Below are 22,213 nucleotides of genomic sequence, written 5' to 3' on the forward strand. Positions count from 1 at the left end.
CCTTGATGAAGGACAAGCCATGGATAGCCAGGTAGACTGAAATACAGTCCAAACACAGATCTACTTTTAAATTGATGGACAAAAAGTGACTGAAAGTGTCTGTTAATACAATTATAATTATATGCTACTGTGATTCAGGCTCACAATAAAGAAATCTTTCCTTCACAGCAGCAAAAAATATCCCCATTCCTATGTGTAGTAGCATCTGTAGATGATCTCCAAGGGTCCTTTCCAATATCAAATATACTGTGATTCTGTGAAATGGAAACTTCTCAGGAGCCTTTTATTTGACTGAGCAGGACACCTAGTGATGCATTTATTTTTTATTTATGTATTAGACCCACTGGCATTTGTTCCCTAGAGAGCTCATAACCAGGTTCTGTCTCTGAAAACCTGAAACTCAAATTGAAACAGGCAGACACAGGATGTGTGGGGTTTGCACGCTCTGTTGTTGCTGCACCATTCTGAGACCAGGAAGAAGTGCTTTGGCATTTTATCTTCGTAGAGATTCAAATTTTCTGAATGTACAAGGGACTCTTTGTACAGAGGAGACATCAACCACTGACTACAATTCCATATTGTGGATTGCTCCTGTTGGGGTAGATTTAAATAAGGATCTTTTAACCCTTTATATCTCTGTATATACAAATCTCTTCTCCAAGCAAGGAACAAGCATTAATTTTGTCTGAAAAATAGCAGCTTTTCCCCATGGCTGTAAAAGGACTGACTGGGAGGGAACTTGCTTTATCAAGTCTGGAGCTCAGTGTTATTTGCAGCTTGTGGCTACCCTTACCAAATGAGAAAAATAGTTATTTAACAGACCAGAAAGCTCTGCTAGGGCAGTGATGACCATTCAACAAACGAGGCTCATTTTGTCACTGTGTTCCTGCAATGTCATACATCCTTTGCTTTATAGGGACAGCTCGAAGTCTTGTCCTGGGAACAGGATGAGCTGAGCAGCAGTAGCCTGACTGTGATAATTTTGTGAATTACCAGCTCCATAAGATTTTGTGGTATTATTCAAAAAAGTTGAAGTTGGGATACAAAGTCAGGTGCTACTACAGTTGTTTATGTTCCTCTCTTCTTTGACATCAGGTGAAAGCAGCAGCCCTGAGCCTGCAACCCTTCCTCACCTGAACCACTGCAAAAATCGATGTGGTTGTACCTGTAAGACTTCTGGGTTGGGTATTGGTGACTTGCAGAAGTGGAGGGTTGCAGGGCACAGAAGAGCTGTGAAAGGATTTAGTAAGGGTAGCCAGGAAGGCAGAAGCACCAGCACACGGAGCAGGTCCAGAGGTGGCCGTGTGTTTCTTTCCAACAAGGAAATACCTTTGACTAATAATTTAGCTGAAGATATAAGGGACCCAGCCCTGAAGGTGACAGTGCCTGAGTCGTGGCAGGCCACGTCATTTAGGGTCAGAGTGTGGATCCTCCCGTCCTGCTCAGAGATTTCAGTCACCAGGTTGTTGTGGAGGGGGGTCCCATCGAGCCACCACTGCACGTTCCTCACGCCCGGGTGCGAGAGCTCGCAGGTGAACGTGGCTGACTCGCCCACAAAGACGTCTGTGTTCCTTAAACCAGAAACTACCACTGCTGCTTCTTCTGCATGACAGAGCAAGAGAAGGTGCCAAAGGAAAAGGAGAGCATAAACACACACACACACACACGTGGCTCCCTGCAGAACTAACACAAGTGTGAGTCATCCTTGGAGAGTTAAACTTGTAGCATTGTTCCAGGGGGGAGAAATAAAAAAGAGCTAAAATTTTCTTGAAGGGAGTCAGAAACCACCTTCCATCCTCCACCTGCTTCCAGGAGCAGTGTGTGTCTCTGCAAGCACCATTTCATTGGGAGGAAACTCCACTCCATGACCAGGTCATGCCTGTGCATTGCAGCCGTCTGCATGGCATTGTATGAGGCAGAGATGTAGCTTAAGATTTAAATGTTCACTTGAGTGATTTAAAAGAGTAATAAGAATAACAAAGATAGAGGCTGAAATCAGTTATAACAAGAATGTCAGTATTTTTTACGACCACTGCTCCAAGCAAGCAGTTTTTCAGCAGTACCACCACCTGTTACAGTGCACAGCACTTTGAACTAATTTTACTTAAAAACATTGGTCCAACCTCAGCCTGGAGGTGAGTGTTTATATCTTCACTGGAATCAGGAAAGAAACTAATGGTCTTTCAGCTGTTTGCATCTGAGACCATTTTGTCCAGTTACTCTCAAAGATTTTGGAGCAAGAAATCCAGGCAGCCAAACGGGAGCATTTCCACCACGCTTCCCCTTACCTTGCACGTACACAGAACCTGTGGTGATCTCGTATCCAGTGCTGCAGGTATAATCCCCACAGTCATCAGGCTCTACACCATGGATGATCAGCTCAGCTATGCTGCCCTTCAGCTTCATCTCGTACTTGTCACTGGGCTCAATGACCACCCCTCCTTTCCTCCACTCAACGGGGGCGTCCGGCCTGGAGATCTCACAGTGCAAAACAGCCGTTCCCCCTTCTTCAGTCTCTACGTTTCTCAGCTCTTTGTTAAACAGCACTGGCAGTACTGTGGTGGAGAAGCAACTGCATCAGTGACAGCTCTCAGAGGTGAGGAACTCGCTTGTAACTTCTGCAGCTTGGCTGCTCCCCTCCTTCTGAGCCACACCCTGAGCTGTGCCACAGCCAGACGCTCAAGGGATCAGCTGCTGATGCTGGGAGGGTGTCCACTGCTGCTCCATAAAGGGTTGTTAGAGGTCACAGGGGCTCTAAAGGTCTCCACGTGGGCACAGCCACCATTTTCAGTGTAAGCAGACAGAGGTACAGCAGTACTAATCACAGCATTGAGAACAGGAATCATTTAGGTTGGAAAAGACCTTTAAGATCTTTGAGTCCAACCATCAACCCAGCACTGTCGAGGCCACTCCTAAACCATGTCCCAGGTGCCGCATCAACACGTCTTTTAAATATTTCCAGGGATGGTGACGCCACCTCTTCCCTGGGCAGCCTGTTCCAATGCCTGACCACCCTTCCAGTGAAGAATTTTTTCCTTAGATCCAGTCTAACCCCCCCTGGTGCATCTTGGGGCCATTTCCTCTTGTCTTATTGCTTTTAACTTGGAAGAAGAGACCAACCTCTACCTCATGACAACATCCTTTCATGTAGTTGTAGAAAGTGATAACATCTCCCCTGAGCCTGCTTTTCTCCAGGTTAAAAAAAACCCAGTTTCTTCAGCTGGAACATAAGACTTTGGGCATTGAAACCTCACAGTGAGCAGGAGTAGGTTATGGTGACCAAACTCAAGATCTAAAAATATAGTCTTGATGTTCAAGTCAAAAGACATAGAACTCTTAGTATAAAATCCAAAAACAAAGCCACTAGAAAAAGGCCAAGAGCCACAACTGTTGGGCTGCTCAGGCACTAATAGGTACAAGGGCTCCATTTAAAGTGAGTTTATTCTAGATATGGTGAAATATCCTCATTTTATTGTCAGGTAGTAGGTAAATTTTCTAACTGCTCTTGTACATACCCTTCCCTAGCAGCAGCTGCAGTTTTGTTCCCAGCTGTCACAGCAAGATGAAAACTGCAACTGCAGAATTAGAACTGGGTTTAAAAGGCACTAAATTCTTCTCTGGAGGACAGATTGTGAATCAGACCCTTTCCTGCAGTTGTAACTCAGAGATACAGTGTTGATGGCAATTCAGTGACAAAAGTTCTGTGTGGATTAGACACTTGGGGACATGGTTTAGTGATGGACTTGGCAGTGTTGGGTTAATGGTTGGGTTAATTCAATAGAGGTCTTTTCCAACCTAAATCACAGAATGGTTTGGGTCAGAAGGGACCTTAAAGATCATCTCATTCCAACCCCATGGGCAGGAAACCACCTACTAGACCAGGCTGCTCAGAGCCCTGTCCAGCCTTCCCCAGATGATTCCACGATCACCCCTGTGGAGAACAGTCACAGCCACGACTTCCCTGCCTCCAAAAAATCCTTCTCCTACCTTTGACTTGCAGCGATGCCGTGGTCTGCTGATCCCCCGAGTCACACGTGTACTCCCCAGCATCCTGAGCCTCAGCATCGTAGATGAGGAGCTCCACACGTGTCCCCTCCTGCCGGATCTCGTACTTGTCACCTGTCTGCAGAACGGTGTCCCCTTTCCTCCACTCCACGTGTGCGTTGGGCTTTGTCAGCTCACAGAACAACAGGGCCGTGCGACCTTCCTCCACCTCCTCGTTCTTCAGCCACTGCTTGAACAGCACGGGGAGGCCTTGAGAGTTGGGGAATGGTGCAAAGAGGGGAAAAAAAAGTATGGGTGAAGCAAAAATAGAAAAAATAGAAATGTTTGATTTTTAAGGTGCTGATAGTGCCATTCATGAAGTTTATGCACGATTCTGGCTGCATTTACCTAAGGGGAGCTGCCAGGAACAGGGATGACTAGGCCTGAGCTAGACAGAGGAGGAGGAGGAGGAGGAGAAAGGGGAATTAATCAGCAGGAAAAATTTGAGTTCTATATGAGCTACATTTCTGTCCCCATATCCCAGCCTTCTTTTCACAAAGAGTTCCCAATTAATTTCAGTAATTATTTCAGAAGGCCGGATAGCTTTTCATCCTTGAAATAAAAATCACAGGAGAGGATAAAATCATTCAAAGAACACACATCTGCAGACCTGAGGCATCAGATCATGCAGCCAGGGATCAATTACAGAATAATTAAGGCTGAAGGGACCTCTGGAGGTCCTCCATGGATGGAGATTCCTCCACCCCTCTGGGTCTCTGTTCCAATGTCTGACCACCCCTTCATTGGGAAAGGTTGGGTTTTTTCTAAAATTAATTTCTCTTGCTGCAGCTTTCAACTGTTTCCTGTCATCTGTTTACTTGAGAATTCCAAGAAAATTCTCTCTTTCCTCTGTAGGCCTCCGTTCAGAAGCTGCAGATAGCAAAGAAGTCCCCCCTTCAACCTTCTCTTCCCCACTCTTAACAAATGCAGCCACCCTTACCTCTCCCTTTACTTAGAATCCTAGAATGGTTTATATTGGAAGGGACCTTAAAGACCAACCCATTCCTGCCATGGGCAGGGACACCTTCCACTAGACCAGGTTGCTCCAAGCCCATCCAACCTGGCCTTGAATGTTTCCAGGGACGGGACAGCCACAGCTTCTCTGGGCAACCTGCGCCAGGGCTTCCCCACCCTCATTGTGAAAAACATCTGTCTTATATCTAATCTAAATTGTCCTTCTTTTAGCTTATATCCATCACCTTTTTTCTTATCACAACAGGCCCTGATAAAAATTCGTCCCCCATATTTCATGTTCTCCGGCCCCCTGAGAAACTTGTTGGCCTCTGCTGCACTTGCTCCACTAATCATTGTCTCTCTCGCACTAGAGAGCTCTGAAAATTGATGTGCCCTCCTTTCACCGCTGCTGAACGGAGAGGAAACCATACCTTTAACCTCCAGCCTGGCCACGGTCCTCCCGTCGGCCGTCTGGCAGCTGTACTCGCCCGCGTCCGCGCGGTTCAGATCGCGGATCACCAGCGTGTGCACCTTCCCCTCCTGCTTGATGCTGCACTTCTGGCTGGAGTGGATCACAGACGTGCCTTTCTTCCACTCCACGGGCACGTCAGGCTTGGACACCTCGCAGGACAGGTGAGCTGTGCCACCCTCCTGCAGCTCCAGGTTCTGGAGCGCCTTCACAAAGATGACCGGAGCAGCTGTGGGGAAGAGGGAACCATCAGTTCTGCAACAGCCTGATCCACGTCACCCCCAGATCAGAGCTGGGGGTCTATGGTTATATTTTGAATCAGATCAGAGAGGAACCTACAGTATTGCCATGGGTCATCTTTCTAAATCATTTATATGACTTAATAGCAAGGGGGGTTTAAATTTTCAGATTTTTTTTTTAGTAAATATGATCTAAAAACATCATGAGTAGGAGATTAATTCAGAGCATATTATCGACATCTTTCAGCATTGATTCCAACATATGATTGGTTGCTTAGCTGGATGGTCTCCAAAGGATGTTAATATTAATCTTCATCCACGGACAATAAAAATTACCGAAATGACCAGCTCAGATGTACATATCTAACTCTTAAATGCCTAAATTAGGTTAGCAGAATATCCCAAAATTTCCAAGGACCCCTAATCCCAAATACACCTCTCCAGAAGCCAGAGCAAGTGTACCAGCACTTGCCCAGTCCCTCTCCCTCTGGTATTGCTCACCTTGGACCTTCAGCTGTGCTGCCGACGTGTGCTCCCCGACTTTGAAGCTGATGGACCCGCAGTCTTCCAGGGTCACCTTCCTCAGGATCAGACTGTGACGTGTCCCCTGGACTCTGATCTCATTCATCTCGTTGGATTGCAGGGGCACATCCCCCAGGAACCACTTGGCATCCTGGGTTGTTTCCCGGGACAGCCTGCACTCGAACACCGCGTCCTCCCCTTCGTACGAGGTGACGTCCTTCAGCATCTCCACTATGGTCACTGCTGGTTCTTTATGGGAAGGTCAACAGAGTTTGGTATCTACTTTCAAGTGATGCTTCCTGGGTTAAACATTTAGTTCTGCTCTTCCTTGGCAGGACTATGCTATTGTTATTTGAAGCCCTAAATGCTAAATCTGGTGGTGTTCAGCCTGGAGAAGAGAAGGCTCTGAAGAGACCTCATTGCCTTCTAAGAACTTAAGGGGGCTCATGAAAAGGAGGGAGAGGGACTTTTTATATGGGCAGGTAGTGACAGGACAAGGGGCAATGGTTTTAAACCAAAAGAGGACAGGTTTAGATTAGATGTTAGAAAGAAATTCTTCCCTGTGAGGGTGGGGAGGCCCTGGCACAGGTTGCCCAGAGAAACTGTGGCTGCCCCATTCATGGAAGTGTTCAAGGAAAGGCTGGATGGGGCCCTGAGCAACCTGATCTAGTGGGTGCCATCCCTGACCATTGCAGGGGTGTTGGAATTAAATGTTCTTCAAGGTTCCTTCCAACCCAAACCATTCTGTGGCTCTATGGTTCTAAATTCATGGAAATGTAGGTACGCAGTCACGTAGTAATATGTTACAACCTTCCAGATCCATGATTTATGTATGTGTGCATATATATTATGCACATATAGTCTAAAAAGTATGCATTTTATACTGTAGTATGCATATAATAAATATACAAGGACCCTGAGATTAGCTCAGTTGGTCAGAGCATGGTGCTAATAACATCAAGGTCATGCATTTGATCCCTCTATGAGCCATTCACTTAAGAGCTGGACTCTGTGATCCTTGTGGGTCCCTTCCAACTCAGAATATTCTGTGGTTCTGTGGTAACGAATGCATCAAATATATATTTATAATTCAATCTATATATTGGGAAAGCATTGTCAACAAATTTCAGTGGGTGCCATTATCATAATCAGTGACTAAAGACCCATTTCTGATTCCCCAGAGATAACTGACCCAGTTCTTATCCCTCTGAAATCACTCATCTCTGACATCCCCACGATTCAGTTTGGGCACAGGACAACGTTTAGCTGCCAGATTATTAAATAAACACGCCCCTGCTGTGACACCAAGCTCTGCTCAGCTCTCCCACACCCAAAGCCTCACCTTTCAGGTGCACCACAGCCGTGGTTTGCTGGTCCCCTGTGTCACAGGTGTATTCCCCAGCATCAGCTCCGCTCAGGTTGTGGATGGTCAGCTCAGCCACGGGCCCGGCCTGACGCATCTTGTATTTGTCACTTGGTCTCAGCACAGTCCCGCCCTTCTTCCACTGCACTGTGGTGTTTGATCTCGACACCTCACAGCTCAAAGTGATGGTGCCACCTTCTTCAGCCTGTTGGTTCTGCAGTGGTTGTGTGAAGGTTACAGGCAAAGCTGAACCAGGAGAAATAAGAGGGCAAAAAATTATGTTTCAATGGCTGTGTCACGAAGTCTTGTGTTAAATGAAACTCTGGTGCCATTCTAAATTTGGTTCAAACTCAATTCCAAAATTACTTTAAAACTGAAACAAGGAATGACAGAAAGTGCTGAGTTTCCAGGAGCTCTAAGCACTCTGCACTCCTGGAGAGTCACTGGACACTGCACACACCAAGCACCTCTAGGATTATGCTCCTTCTTACACTGGAATGGTCATGGATACAGAGTCTTGAGAATCTAAGTGCTTGTCTCTCCAGATGGGTACCAAAGCCACAACTCCTGGCCTAAGTTCTTGGGTATCTGGGAGAAACATCTTTATACGATGCCCCTTGTTTGAAAGCTGGACCCAGCAGAGAAATGAACCCTGGAAGCCTCTGCACTGATGTTGTCACTGATGGGTCACGACAGAGTTTTGAGGAGTTGATTTATGATGTCCCACATGTTTAGCTCCTTGAGTACAGTTGCCTGGAATTACCTCAGTGGCTCCACATTTATGAGTTGTTATTTACAAGGGGAGGAGGTTGGGCTCCAGGAATCAGAGGGAATTCACAGGAACTGAGTGTATGACACTTATAAAAGGAGAGAGATCTGAAGGTCCCTGTAGGTGATGTAGGAATGGATGGTGTAGGGATGGATGGGGAACAACTGGATCAAGGCTGGAGGGTGACTGTAGAGCCATCCTCAGCTTCCTGGGTTTGGAATTTTTTTCAAGGAGTGCTGGAGTGGCTGATGGCACACACAGAGATAAAAACAGGCAACCACCACCAGAGGATCTGCTCAGAGCACTGATATTCTGGTCTCACCAAATCCTGGCATTAGTGTGGTAGCAGGCAGGTGAGTGTCCTTAACAGGAGAATCCTCAAGGGATATTCCAAAAGACAGTAATTCACAATAACACTCTGGATCCTCTTTGCTTCTGCTGATGTGGTATCTCAGAAAAGTCACCTCAGTGCTGTATTTATATCTGATTAGATTTGGAAAAACTGATGTATTACCACATCACACCTATTTTCAGACCCTTGGCACTAGAAATGCCGCTTGTCAACTGGAGCTGAGTGTCCAAGTTGGAACACTGTCATGCTTGAGCATCATTTTCTGAGATAGAACTACAGCTCAAGGGATGCTGAGACATCAAAAATGGTCTTATTCTCATTTTAGCTCCAGCCTTGGTTTTCTGAGTGACCAGAAAGAGGCCCTTGGGTCTCAGATTGTGGAAGTAGTTACTGTACTTTGTGTCCCTCCATTTTCTTTGCTCAGGACACCACAGGACTTAACCTCTGAGAGCAAATGGTCTCAGCTGCTTTATGCCATCAAAGGACATCTGAAGTCAAGGAGAGTCGATAGAACCCTCTTGGTGGAGCCAAACTGAGGAAGTGGAGCAAGTTTCTCATCTTAAAACAACCCACCTTTAACAGTTACAGTGGCTGTCGTTTGCTCGTTTCCATTATCACAGGTGTATTTGCCAGAGTCTTCTGCGTTTAAGTGAAAAATCTTTAAGGTGTGGACTGTTCCTTCCTGCCTGATTTCATACTTGGAGCTCGGGGAGATCACCTGAGTGCCCTTCTTCCACTTCACCTGAGCGTTGGGCTGGGAGACCTGGCACCTGAGCACGGCTGTGTCTTCCTCCTGCAGTTCCAGGCTCTGCAGTTTCTCCTTAAATACTGGAGGTGGCACTGAAATTACAAACACAGCAAAGGCATTTCCAGGCGTCTTTGTCTCTTTTCTCTGTGGTGTTAAAGCCACAGCTGAATGGTTAAGCATTATAAAAAAAAAAAAAAAACAACAAAAAACAAAACCAAACTTCAGTTTCTACTGAGGGGTTAAAACAAGCTTCAAAGAGAAGGATGTTGGGTGGAGAATTTCTCCAAATAAATAATGTTTGGAGAAAGAAAGACACCAAAGAAGGGAAAAAAAGGTCTGAGCAACCTGATCTGTTGAAGATGTCCCTGCTCAATGCAGGAGGGTTGGGCTAGATGACCTTTAAAGGTCCCTTCAAACCCAAATCATTCCATGTTTCTAAAAGGAAGAATGGAAGCAGTGAAAATTCCAGGTTTTTCAATCCAACTACTGAGGTCAACACAGGAATTTCTTTAGGAACCAGCTAACTTCAGGACCCTGGTGACATATTCACTGTCTATCCATGGTGATTGCAGTCCATGAGACCACACCAGTACATCACGTGTGCTCTGAAGCACTAACATGACCTAAAAAGGGGTGAATTATGGACATGAATTTACTGTCAGCATAAGCAAAACATCAGCTGTCCTCATTGATGCTGTCCCACCCCACACAGAGCCTTTACCTTTCACCGTGAGCTCTGCCGTGGACGTGTGACATCCCACCCGGAAGGTGACGGTGCCAATGTCCTGCTCAGTCACCTTCCTCAGGGTCAGGGTGTGAACCTTCCCTTTTTCCACCGAGATCTCGTTCATCTCGTTGTTTTGCAGGGCGACATCCTGCAGCTTCCATTCCACGTCCCTGGCGTTCTCGTGGGAAACCTGGCACCGGAACGTGACGTCGTCCCCCTCGAACACCTCCGTGTCCTTCAGGCCGCTCACGATGGTCACGTCGGGCTCTGCAAACAGTCAGGAGCGGGGAATGGAACGGAAAACATGGATCAGATCATCGAATCATTAATAAAACAGGTTATAGGGGACTTCTGGAGGTCACTTGGTGCAACCACTGCTCAAGGCAGGGCCGGCTTTTACAGCAGGTTGCTCAGCATCTTGTCCAGCTGAGCTTCAAGTATCTCCAAGGATGGAAACAGCACAGCCTCTCAAATCACATCCCAAATTCTGCTTTCAGTGTACTTGGTAAAAGGGCAATTAACTTTCAAATAGTGGTTTTATCACTTTTCCTTTCTCAGAGATACATTACATATTGATTTTTTAATTTAATGTTTGACACTCTAACTGGGTGAACAAGGCATGAATGCCAGAAGCCAAAATGAGGGTTTTGAAATTTGCTACACTTGAACTTAGATATATTCACTAAGTAACATTAAAACCTAATCCTTTTTATCATATTTTTGCAAACAGAATTGCATTTACTCCATGCTGATGCTCCAAATGTCTTGAGGAGCTGGTTGGCTTTGTCCTCTCAGCAGGACTTACTGGATTAATGTAAGCACAGTTGGCTTGAGTCCTGCTTCTAGGCCAGCTGAACTCCTGCAGATCTGTGCAAAGATCACACAGACAGCCCCCCAATATACCCCCAAAGCTGTATGTACCCCAAGTCTGCTGGGGAATACCAAAGGAATCATAGAATCCTTAAGGTTGGAAAACACCTCTAAGGTTGTCGAGTCCAACCATCAAAAAAAGCAGTGAAATCTTCATGTGAGCAAGCACAGCAGATATTCCTACAACTGAGGTCACCATCTGCACGACAAATGGTGCAGCTGGGTGTAACGTGCAGAGGATCTACAACATGGAGCATCCTGTAGAGATGCTGGCAGTGTTTGTTCCACACTAGTGGTCCAAGCTCTGTGATGGCATTAAGGCCAGATGCAGCTGCCATGTGACTGGAAGCTGGGGATGGACCATCTGTTCGCCCCCCTGCATATGATGTCAAGCAAATATTTCAAGCTATGAGTCACAAATCACAGCTGCTTCATCCTCCCCTCTCCACCACGTCAATCTTTGCTTCGGTACATCCATTGACCACCAGATTTTTTTAGGACACCCTTCCTATGCTCTGCGTTCCTCACAGTAATAATGATGACGTGGTGAAACCTTAGTCTCCTCAAGTGAAAACCTCCTCGCCCCAACAAACAGTTCTTGCCTTTCACTGTCAGTTTGGCAGAGGTCGTCTCATCCCCAGCCTTGCAGGAATATTCCCCGGCATCTCCAGGCTCCAGGTGGTGAACGCGGAGCTCCCGGAGGGTCCCGTCCTGCCACATCTCGTACTTGGAGCTGGAGCGCAGGACAGCTCCGTCCTTCCTCCACTCCACCTCTGCCTTGCTGATGGAGATCTCGCAGCGCAGCCTGGCTGTCCCCCCCACTTCCACCTCTTCGTTCTTCAGCTGCTGCCTCAGCCGGGGTTTGGTGGCTGCAAAGTGAGGAAAGAAATAAATAATACGGGATCCGTTCCCTGGAATGCACAGCTCAGCACAAGCGCCCGGGCTCTGACGCTGAGGGGCAATTTTGCATTAGGGGGTTATATGATAATAAAACCACCTTTTTTTTGCCTACAAAGAGACTTATATTGTGTATACCCAGACAAAGAGAGGATCAGAAACTTCCCCAGATATGTTTCCCTTAAAGTCAAGGGCATCCACATCAAACCTTTTACGCACCTGTTCTGGAGATTGAAAGATTAGAGAAAGATTCTGACTAAGCAAAACCTGCTACTTTCTGATTACAACGGGCATAAATTTGTTCATTTTTATAGAAATACTCATTATTTACAACAATTAAATGATGTAATGCTTTAAACTCCTTTCTGGTTTCTCAGTTATCTTTTCAAGACCTTGGACCAGCACCAGTGAGTCTTTCCAGATGATGCACAAATGGACATTTAATCAAGAGGACATGAATCTGCTCAGACAACGGGTGGAAACCAGAAGGGAATATCCTGTCTGTGTGTGTGTGTGTGAGCAGCTGGGGAAACTGGAATCTCAGTGCTTGTGATTCCTCTGTCTAAACCCTGCTGTGAGACAAGGAAAGCAGTCACAGGCTCTCTCACTCAGAGCTGACCCTGTGGCTGCTTCGTGGGTCAGGTTCAGCCAGAGGATGTAGTTTGAAAGGTTGTGGTTTAGATCAAAGCCACGAGTTCCACCCCACTGTTTGAGATGACCACAAACATTTCACAGATGGTGCTGGGATGGCCCTGCCTGAGCAGGGAGGTTGGATCAAATGACCTGCTGTGGTCCCTCCTAACTTTAGCCATGCAGTAATTCTGTGATCAATCACAGTCATCATTCCTGGTTTAGTTAAACACAGCATTCTCAGAGTCTTCATGGGAAGATTAAATATAGTTAAACTTAAAATGCTTTTTTAAACGATGCGTGATTTGTTTTTGATTCAAGTGAGCCAGGAATGAATGCAAAGTGCTAGAAATAAAGATCTATTAGAATATAAAGGTCCCTACGATTCAGAGTTTCTTGCTTTTGTCACATCAGAGAAAGATGTCAGTGCACTGCACACTGTGCTTTACAGGCTGAAATAGGAACCCTGTCCCACAAGATCCACTTCTCTGTGCTCTGTTTATGTCTGGACAGCAGTTTTCCTCCATCTCTTAACTTTTAGAAGGATTCATAATAACCAGTAAATTAAACAACACCATTCACACATTTCCACAAATGCCTTCTCTCCTCTGTTCCAGTCTGATGCAACGCTAACCATGCACTCTGAGGACTGCAGTGCTCTGCTGGTCTCCCGTGTCACACGTGTAATCAGAAGCATCCTCTGGCTCCACACTGTGAATCACAAGTTCAGCCATGCAACCACTTAATTTAATGTCATATTTGGCACACGGGAAGAGCTCCATGGTGCCTTTCCTCCACTCCACTGCTGCATTATCCTTCGTCAGCTCACACTGGAATTTCACCGCAGCTCCTTCTTCTGCCTCCTCATCTTTGAGCTGCTTTTTGAAAAGAACTGGCAGAGCTAAAGGAGACAAAAAAAGAAGCTTTTATTGAAGCCTGAGTCAAGTCCTGGTTGACACAGACTGACACTCCAGAGAAGATACTCTGCTTTTCAAGTGAGACATTCCTGGGCAGGATCCATGTTTTCTAATTTGCCTGGAGCTACTAGGTCTTGCTACATCAGAAGAACCCATAACATTTATTGCCTTTATTTCCTTTGTTTCTTGACTCAAATCCTTCCCAGGGTTGAATTCTTTGAGTGAATTTATCCTTCAGTTGGTCTAACAGTGATCTCAGGAGCTAGAAATTCAAAATTCCATGAGCAGCCTTGACAGATCAGGAAGGTCATTGTCTGTCTTCTTACAGGATTTGGAAGAAAATGCTTTTTAAAAATATTTAAACAACATGTCAAGTGAAATATGCAGATGTTATGTTAAATTATTGTTCTTTCTTTAATTTCTTGTCAGCCACAGAGCTGGAAATTATTTCCTATTAGAACGCAAAACCCAAATGCAGCACCGGAAGAACAAAGTATCATCCTCTTCCATTCACATTAGAACAAAATAAAATCTCAGTATGTCAGATGAAAAAGAAAATATTTATAGAGAAAAAGAATAATGTACTTAAAATATTCACAGTGAAACTGCTGCTTTGCACGTTGGATGGGATCAGCTGCTTTAGGAGTCAGCTCAGCCCACGTACCTTTCACGTTTAAAGTTGCCTTGGTTTCCTCATCCCCAGTGTCACAGCTGTACTCTCCTGTATCTTCTAATTTGAGGTTATGAATCAAGAGCTCTACCAGGCATTCCCTCTGCCTCATTTCATATTTCTGGCTGGGCTGCAGCCCCACTCCTCCTTTCCTCCACTCCACAGCAGCTTTGGGTTTCGACAGCTCACAGCAGAACGTGGCTGTGCTTCCCTCCTCGGATTCCTGATTCTGCAGGGGTTGCTTAAACGTGACAGGCAGTGCTGCAAAATTTGAGAGGGAAACATTTCAAGAGTGTTTTAGCCCAAGAAGGACACAATTCTACCATCATTCTTCAGAAATGATTTCATAATCCTTGGGCTGCAACTCTCTGTCTCGGCAGCATCTTTCTTGAACCATTGTGTGAACCAAGAGCTGAGGACTGGCGGTGAAGTGAGGAAAGATCTGATTTTAGAGAGTGGTTTGTGACCTGGTTTGTGGTCTGAAGGAGCCAGACTTTCCCGTGGAAGTGTCTCCATGTCAACTACAGGTGCTTTAGGCAAAGATCCCTGGGACGTGCTCTCTCTCACACAAACCCTTGTTCCTTAAGAGAGGTCTCTGAGTTTGCAATACTAAGCAAAGAGTATTTTTTCACCCAAATAGAGCTTGTATAAACATATAGTAATCAAAGTGGTAATCAAAACACATTAACTGATAAATGGGAGAGGAAATTCAGATTTCAGGCAAGGTCTTGCTCTGAATGGTAGAAGAAGGGGTGGAGGAACGTTTACACCTGAAGTTCAAAGCCTTCAGTAATAATAGAGCACAGTCATCTGTCAGAGAAATCCTTTATCCCCTAACTGTTGCCTCTCTTATCATCCCTTATGCCATTCCCATACCCAGCCACACTCCCTGCACTCAGGGGAGGAGAGTTCAGCATATTTTGACATCATGACAATGTCCAAGGCCAGGTTGGACGGGGCTCTGAGCAACCTGGTCTAGTGGAAGGTGTCCCTGCCCATGGCAAGGGGTTGGAATGAGATGATCTTTGAGGTCCCTTCCAACCCAAGCCATTCTATGATTCTAATAAACTTTGATGCTCATTAATCACTCAAGATACCGCAAGAACAACCTTTCTAACCTGACCATTTGTCGTGCCAAAGAAGAACATTTATTCTGGCAGGGACCAGCAGCAAAGCAAGTAGAGAACACCAAGAGAACCTCCTTCTACTCCACATTTTTTGAGCCAAGGGTCAACACTGTGCCTACCATGTACAGTCACCACAGCTGCTGTCTGCTGGTGTCCAGAGTCACAGGTGTATATTCCTGAATCATCCAGTTCTAGGTCAGAAATGGTCAGTTCAGCGGTGCAGCCCTGCTGCTTCATCTCGTATTTCAAACCCGGGTACAGGGTGACATCCCCTTTCCTCCACTCCACTGGAGCCTTGGGTTTGGTCAGCTCACACCTCAGTGTGGCTGTGCCACCTTCCTCTGCCTCGGCGTCCTGGAGCTCTTGCTTAAAAAGTGCTGGTAGGGCTATAAAATAGAAAAAATGACTTGCAACATTCTGCAGTTGGGGCTTGGGAAAGAGAGAGTTGAAAGAAAATGAAAGCACCAAAAGAGCTTGTTTTGCTGATGTCTCTAAACCTCCATACTCAAAGTACAAGGCTATTTCCCCAGAGATGAAACAGGAACATCTACAGAACAAGAAGAGATGGATTTCAAGAAGTTACATTTTGCCATGAAGTGTACGGAAGCTTAATCTACTAAAAATGGCACAGTCGTTTTCCTGCTCCAAAAGTAGCCAACACGTTGCCCTGATCACTGAAGGTGTTCTGAAGGTCAGCGGGGAGTTGTAAGAGCTCAGACTCCTTCTTAAGGCAGGGAATTTTAGGAGTTCATATTCCCCCTTAAAGCAGGGAATTTTGAGAGATCAGACTCCCTCTAAGTGCAGGGAATTGCAAGACTTCAGATTCCCTGTTAAGGCAGGGAATTTTAAGGGTTCAAATTCCCTCTTAAGGCAGGGAATTTTAGGAGTTCAAATTCCCTCTTAAGGCAGGGAATTTTAGGAGTTCAAATTCCCTCTTAAGGCAGGGAATTTTAGGAGTTCAAATTCCCTCTTAAGGCAGGGAATTTTAGGAGTTCAAATTCCCTCTTAGGGCAGGCCACTGGCAGGAGAGATTATGATTATCCTGAAAGTAACATGCTGAAAAATGCACTGTTTTGCATCGCAATTCCCATTTTCTGCCTGTCTCTGAGACTGTATAAAACCACGCTGTCCTGCACACCTCACGATTTGCAATCAGGTCTTTCCCTTCAGCAACACTAAACCACCGTTCTTATTTTTAATTTCAGAAAACCTTGTGGCTTTTTTCCTTTGTTTTTACCGTTGACTGTCAGAGTGGCAGTTGTCTGCTGATCTCCACACACACAGGTGTAATCTCCAGCATCCTCCACATCCAGCTCACGGATAATCAGCTTTGCAACAGCACCTTCTTGACTCATTTTATACTTGCTGCTTGCCTTGAGCACCTCCTGCCCTTTCTTCCACTCCACCACAGCAGGTTTAGTCAGCTCACAGTGCAGAGCAGCTGTGCCATTTTCCACGGCCTCGAGGTCCTTCAGGCCTCTCTTGAATTCTGGAGGCAGTGCTGAAGAGTAAAAGGGTACCACAGAGAGTGTGAATATTCCTTAAAAGGCAAAAGTCCCGTGGGAGAGGATGGATGGATGGATGGTGAAATGCTGAGCCCTGATGCAGGTCAGTGGGACACAACGGAAAATCTCCCCCAACTTCCCTGAACACTGAGAAAGTGAGAGGAACCAACACAGTTGAGGGGGACAAACAGCAGCAGGGAACTCTTATCCCAATTCTGACACAAGGAGGAAGTGCATAAAGTCCAAAGGAACGGGAAAACCCAAGCAAACAGAAAGGGAATGGGAACAGATCCTAACAACAGAAGTTTAGGCAGCTCTAAGGCTTGGAGAACCATCCCAAGGGTTACTTTACCATGCACTGTTAAGGCAGCTGTGGTGCTCTTGTCTCCACACACACAGGTATAATCTCCACTGTCATCCAGGTCCAAGTCATGAACCACCAGCTCCACAACACGGCCTTCCTGCCTCATGCTGTGCTTCTTGCCTGAGGTGAGGACGTGGTGGCCCTTCTTCCACTGCAAAGGGGCAGATGCCTTGCTGAGCTCACACTGAAAAGTGGCCGTTCCACCTTCTACTGCTTCCTTGCTGGTCATTTCTTCTCGGAAAAATGGAGGCACAGCTGAAGGATGCAGGTAAAAGGTGTTACAGACTGAGCACCTCTCCAGGGATGGGTGAGGAACTGACGGGGGGGAAGTTCTGAAAGTTATGGAAGGTCGAGCATCAGCAAAGAAGAGAGGGAAGAGAAGTGAAAATATCCTAGAGGGAATATACATCCTAATCCTTTGGGGTTCATGCTGGCTTCTTACTAGCAAAACTGCCCTGTCCTCAACAACCTGCTTTCTACCAATTTCCATGAGAGAAAAACCAAGAATATCATCTCTGAGCTCCTTAGTTCCCCTGTGTTGGTGTCTCCCACAAACTTCATATCTTTGTGCTCTCTTTTCCTACTTATTGAGCTGTTCTACTGTGTTCTGAGTGTTGGCACAGCTCCTCACTCATCCTCATCCCTTCTTCCTTGAGCTATCCTTGAAAAGGTTCATCCAGGACTCAGAGGTTCTTCCTGACCCCAAAGAAAATCTCCACATGCTGAATCCCAGCCAGTGTTCTTGTCTCAGAACATGTTTTTCCCCACTGAACATCGTTCCTGTAACCCATTGCAAGTCGTGTCCTTGAAATAAATGTTCACATATGTCCCTCTATTAAGTAAGTGGGATAATTCCACCTGTTTGACAAAGTTGGATACCTCAGATCTAAAAAACTTAGTGTCCCCAGCAGTGAAACTAAGTTAAAATATCCAAGTAGAACCCGGGTTTAGCCAGATTTGGCACATTTCCCATCTCCAGCACTCTGAAGCTGAAACACCAGTTTTGTTTGCACAGCAAGTGGTTCTTCCAACAAAACAAGGCTGGCAGGAGATCTGCAGCCTTAGAAAATTAAGTCTCCCAATGGAAATCTGAGCATTAGGACAGAGGTTATGGGCACAAAGCCCAATATAAGAATAGCTCAGTACAGAAGAAATTGTAACTAACTAATGCTTCCTTTTCCCCATATTACAATGGTCAGTATTGAGAATGCCAGAAAGGAATGGCAAAGAATAAACAGATTTGTGCTTTGGAGAATAAAGGCAGGAAAGGAAAGTCCAAAGAATAGTGGGTTTGTGTGTTAGGAAAGGAATGGCAGAAGGGAAAGATGAAAGGCTAGCAGGCATGTGTTTAAGGAAAGGAAAAGACAAGAGGATGGGACAGAGAAAGGCAGACTGGGATTTTCCAGTTGGCACAGCCTGCAAGTGAGGAGGGGCAGGGAGTATTTTCAAATGAGTGGGAGTTCAGTTAATAAGGCTGAACAAACAGGTGTGTAAAACTGAACAGTTATAGCAGAGGGCAGAGGCTTCCAGCCAGGAAACAGGAGGTCAGGATGGCTTTACCCTGGACTGTCAGGACAGCTGTGCTCCGGTGCTCCCCACACACACAGGTGTAGCCTCCTGCATCCTCCTCAGCTATTTCATGGATCACCAGCTCTGCCTTGGTCCCTTCCTGCCTCATTTTGTATTTCTCGCTCGCTTTGAGCATCCTCTGGTCCTTCCACCACTGCACTGGAGCAGCCTTGGTGAGCTCACAGCACAGGGTGACTTCTCCACCTTCTCCTGCTTCCTTGTCCTGGAGCTCTTCCTTAAAGAGTGGGGGCAGAGCTGAAGGATGCAACATGGACAGATGGTCAGCAGAAAACCAGAATTAAAATCCCCATTTCTTTTTCACGCTTGAGATTATTTCCCCTCATGCCTTCCCCCCCCCCGGCCTTTTATAGACATGCTTAGGCATAACCAAGTTTAGAAACTCCAAAAGCATCCTACTTCAAGTGTGATGTGATTTCAGTCACCCTAAGGGGCAGTTCCCTGGGTGTCTGTTGTTATTCATAGTGAAAGAAGAAGACAGAAAGACCCAGATCTCAGATCAACAGGACTCACAAATAACACTGCTGCACACAGGGCTATTTTACCCACAAAAGTAGCATTTCTTGGAGGCTGATATTGTTATTTTCTGGTTTTTTTTAAATTAAAATATTATAGCCCCACCTACCTGAAAGCAGTCAGATTTAAAAATAAAACTAGTCCTAGTTTTAAATTGAAGTTTGAAGGGCCATTACATGTAACGAGAATTTCAGATTCTTGCTACTTCCCATTTTGGAATCACAACCCAAAGACAGAACAACCTACAGGAAGCAACCTTCAGGAAAACTAATTATTGACATTTACCCACAAAAGTGCCTTGTGTAAAGGGGTACACCCCAAATGCCTCAGGAAAAGTCCATGTCTCAGGAAAGCCCAGATCCCTGTTTTTGGAAGAATCTGGAGGGGCAGAACTGAATCTCTGACCAAGTTCCTCAAAGTCAAGGACTGTTATTTCATTAACATGGATATTCATCAACGGGAGGAGAGCAGAGATCAGGTAATGAGGTTATTAACAAAAGGATTTATTTATGGGTTGGTTTATTTAACCCTCACTTCTCCTCTGTCCGGTTCCTGGGCAGGTGCTGACAGACCATACCTGTGTGTTTTGGGGAAAACTGGGGTTGACTGAAGTGAACCACAGGGCTGGAGCTGGAAAACGTAAATATCCAGGAAGAGGGGATTTGGGCAGAAAGAAACATCTTGTTTTCTCCTTTCAAAGGACAGATTAATAATGACCCCAAAATTTGCCATGAGCGACTCTCTCTCAGCAAGAAACGAGTTATAAATAGAATGAAGAGAAAGGGATAAAAAAAAAAAGACAAGCTACTAACCCAGGGAAGAAACAACTGAACTTCAGAATGATGCCTGTCTCTAGAGTTATTTATCAGTTTTAATAAGGTCTTTTTACCATGAACTGCCAAGGTTGCTGTTGTCTTCTGGTCACCACACACACAGGTGTAATCTCCAGCATCTTTTACTTCTAGGTCATGAATGACCAGCTCTGCAGTGGTGCCAGACTGTCTCATTTGATATTTATCACTTGCTTTCAGCACTTTGGGCCCAATTTTCCACTCCACTGGAGCTTCTTTGGTTAATTCACAACTCAGAGTGACTGATGCTCCTTCCTGGACTTCTTCACTCTTCAGTTCTTCCTTGAAAAGCACTGGCAGGGCTGGGAATGGAAAGTTAATAGTGTGTTTAAACTAAGCCATCAGCATGATGAAGTTCAAATCTGGCCAGATCAGGGGGTTTGGACTTTGAGGCTGAGGTTATTGCTATGATGATCTGGAAAACTGAATCCAGCAGTGACTGTAAGACAAAGAAGTGCTGAGCTGACAGGTCAAGGTACAACAGGCTGGATGCATTCAAGGTGGAATTTAAAGAATTTATCACAGGGACAGGACAAATCAGCTGGTCTAACAGGAGTCTCTTCTAGGTGTTTATTCCCTTAAACCTACAACACTGGAGTTTGCATGGAGAAACAGCCAAATCCTCAGCTTCCTTTTCTGGAATTTCAGACCAAAATTAAACACCAGGACAAGAAGCTCTCCTTTCCTGCACACAAATTAATCCCTAAGGAAAAGCTGATGGGTGGACACTTCACACAGCCAGAAACAGAGAAACAGAAAGTGGACACTCATCTGCATTTACCATTCACTGCCAGAGACGCCGTGGTGTGCTGGTCTCCACACACACAGGTGTAATCTCCTGCATCCTGCAGCTCCAGGTCGCGGATTTCCAGCTCAGCAAGGCCACTCTCCTGCCTCATGATGTGTTTTTCACTTGCCCTGAGCATTTTATTCCCTTTCTTCCACGCCACAGCTGCAGCCTTGGTCAGCTCACAGCGCAGAGTGGCTGTTTGGCTTTCCAGGGCTTGCAGGTCTTTCAGGCCTTCTTTGAAAAGTGCTGGCAGGGCTGAAGGTCACAAAGTGGACAGAGGACATTAAACAGGACACGTGGCACACAGGTTACAGGAGGGATGGGGTGGTACAGAGGCAGACAACCCTTTAGGGTGAGAGGTTTTCATTCTGGGACATCGGACAAACCAACAGACAGGAGGAGAAAAGCAACCTGGATACAACCAGATCTTACAGAGAGCTTACAAATGTAAAGGAACAATTCAGCCACAACCAATATCAGTGAGCTGACAAAGAAATGCACAGTAATACAGATATTGTATATGTTTTTTTTTACCATGCACTATCAAGGCAGCTGTTGTCTCCTGCTCTCCACACACACACGTGTATTCTCCAGCGTCTTTCAGCTCCACATCGTGGATAAGCAGCTTCATGACTGTGCCCTCCTGCCTCATCTTGTACTTGTCACTGGCTCTGAGCAGAGTGCTGCCCTTTCTCCACTCCACTGGGGCAGCCTTGGTCAGCTCACAGCACAGAGTGGCCTCTTGACCCTCTGTCACCTCCTGGTCCTTCAGGCTCTCCCTGATCCCTGCAGGCAGCACTGAGGATGCAATGGGAAGAGGGTTAAAATGGAGCAGAAAACCAGCTGCCTGCTGAGGGGAAGGAAAGGTGAGGGCACCAGTGGGGGGCTGTCCTCAGGCTTGATCTCACATCTGCTTTGGGGATCCTAAAACCACTTTGTATATGGAATTGCTGGAAGGTTTTACCCCTAAATCACAAAATTAATCCTCCTGACGGCTCAACGCAAAGTCAGACTCACAGGAACTATGCACAGATGACAAGGAACAGGGTGATAAAAGTAATTCAAACTTGTTAACAAGGACATCCAGGTGGAATTGGGCATTACCGTGCACTGCCAAGGCAGCCGTGGACTCCTTGTCCCCACACACACAGGTGTAATCACCAGCATCACTCTCAGCCAGGCTCTGGATCACCAGCTCTGCAGTGACATCCTTCTGCCTCATTTTGTACTTCTCACTAGGTTTGAGCACCACGTGGCCCTTTCTCCACTCCACCGGGGCGGGTTTGGTCAGCTCGCAGCGCA

At 46.0% G+C, this 22,213-nt stretch overlaps 1 protein-coding gene across 1 annotated transcript in view; it reads right to left on the minus strand.

Moving 5' to 3' along the window:
* OBSCN (obscurin, cytoskeletal calmodulin and titin-interacting RhoGEF) overlaps window positions 1-22,213 on the minus strand; it is a 187,812-nt gene that overhangs the window by 78,332 nt on the left and 87,267 nt on the right. Inside the window, 9 exon segments of the mRNA XM_017830010.1 lie at window positions 1,330-1,602; window positions 2,289-2,555; window positions 3,988-4,254; window positions 5,430-5,696; window positions 6,208-6,477; window positions 7,571-7,837; window positions 9,286-9,552; window positions 10,182-10,454; window positions 11,660-11,926. Coding sequence (XP_017685499.1) covers window positions 1,330-1,602; window positions 2,289-2,555; window positions 3,988-4,254; window positions 5,430-5,696; window positions 6,208-6,477; window positions 7,571-7,837; window positions 9,286-9,552; window positions 10,182-10,454; window positions 11,660-11,926 — 2,418 coding nt within the window.

This window comes from Lepidothrix coronata, unplaced genomic scaffold (assembly GCF_001604755.1).
Source record: "Lepidothrix coronata isolate B3197 unplaced genomic scaffold, Lepidothrix_coronata-1.0 Scaffold173, whole genome shotgun sequence".
Classification (NCBI taxonomy): Eukaryota; Metazoa; Chordata; class Aves; order Passeriformes; family Pipridae; genus Lepidothrix; species Lepidothrix coronata.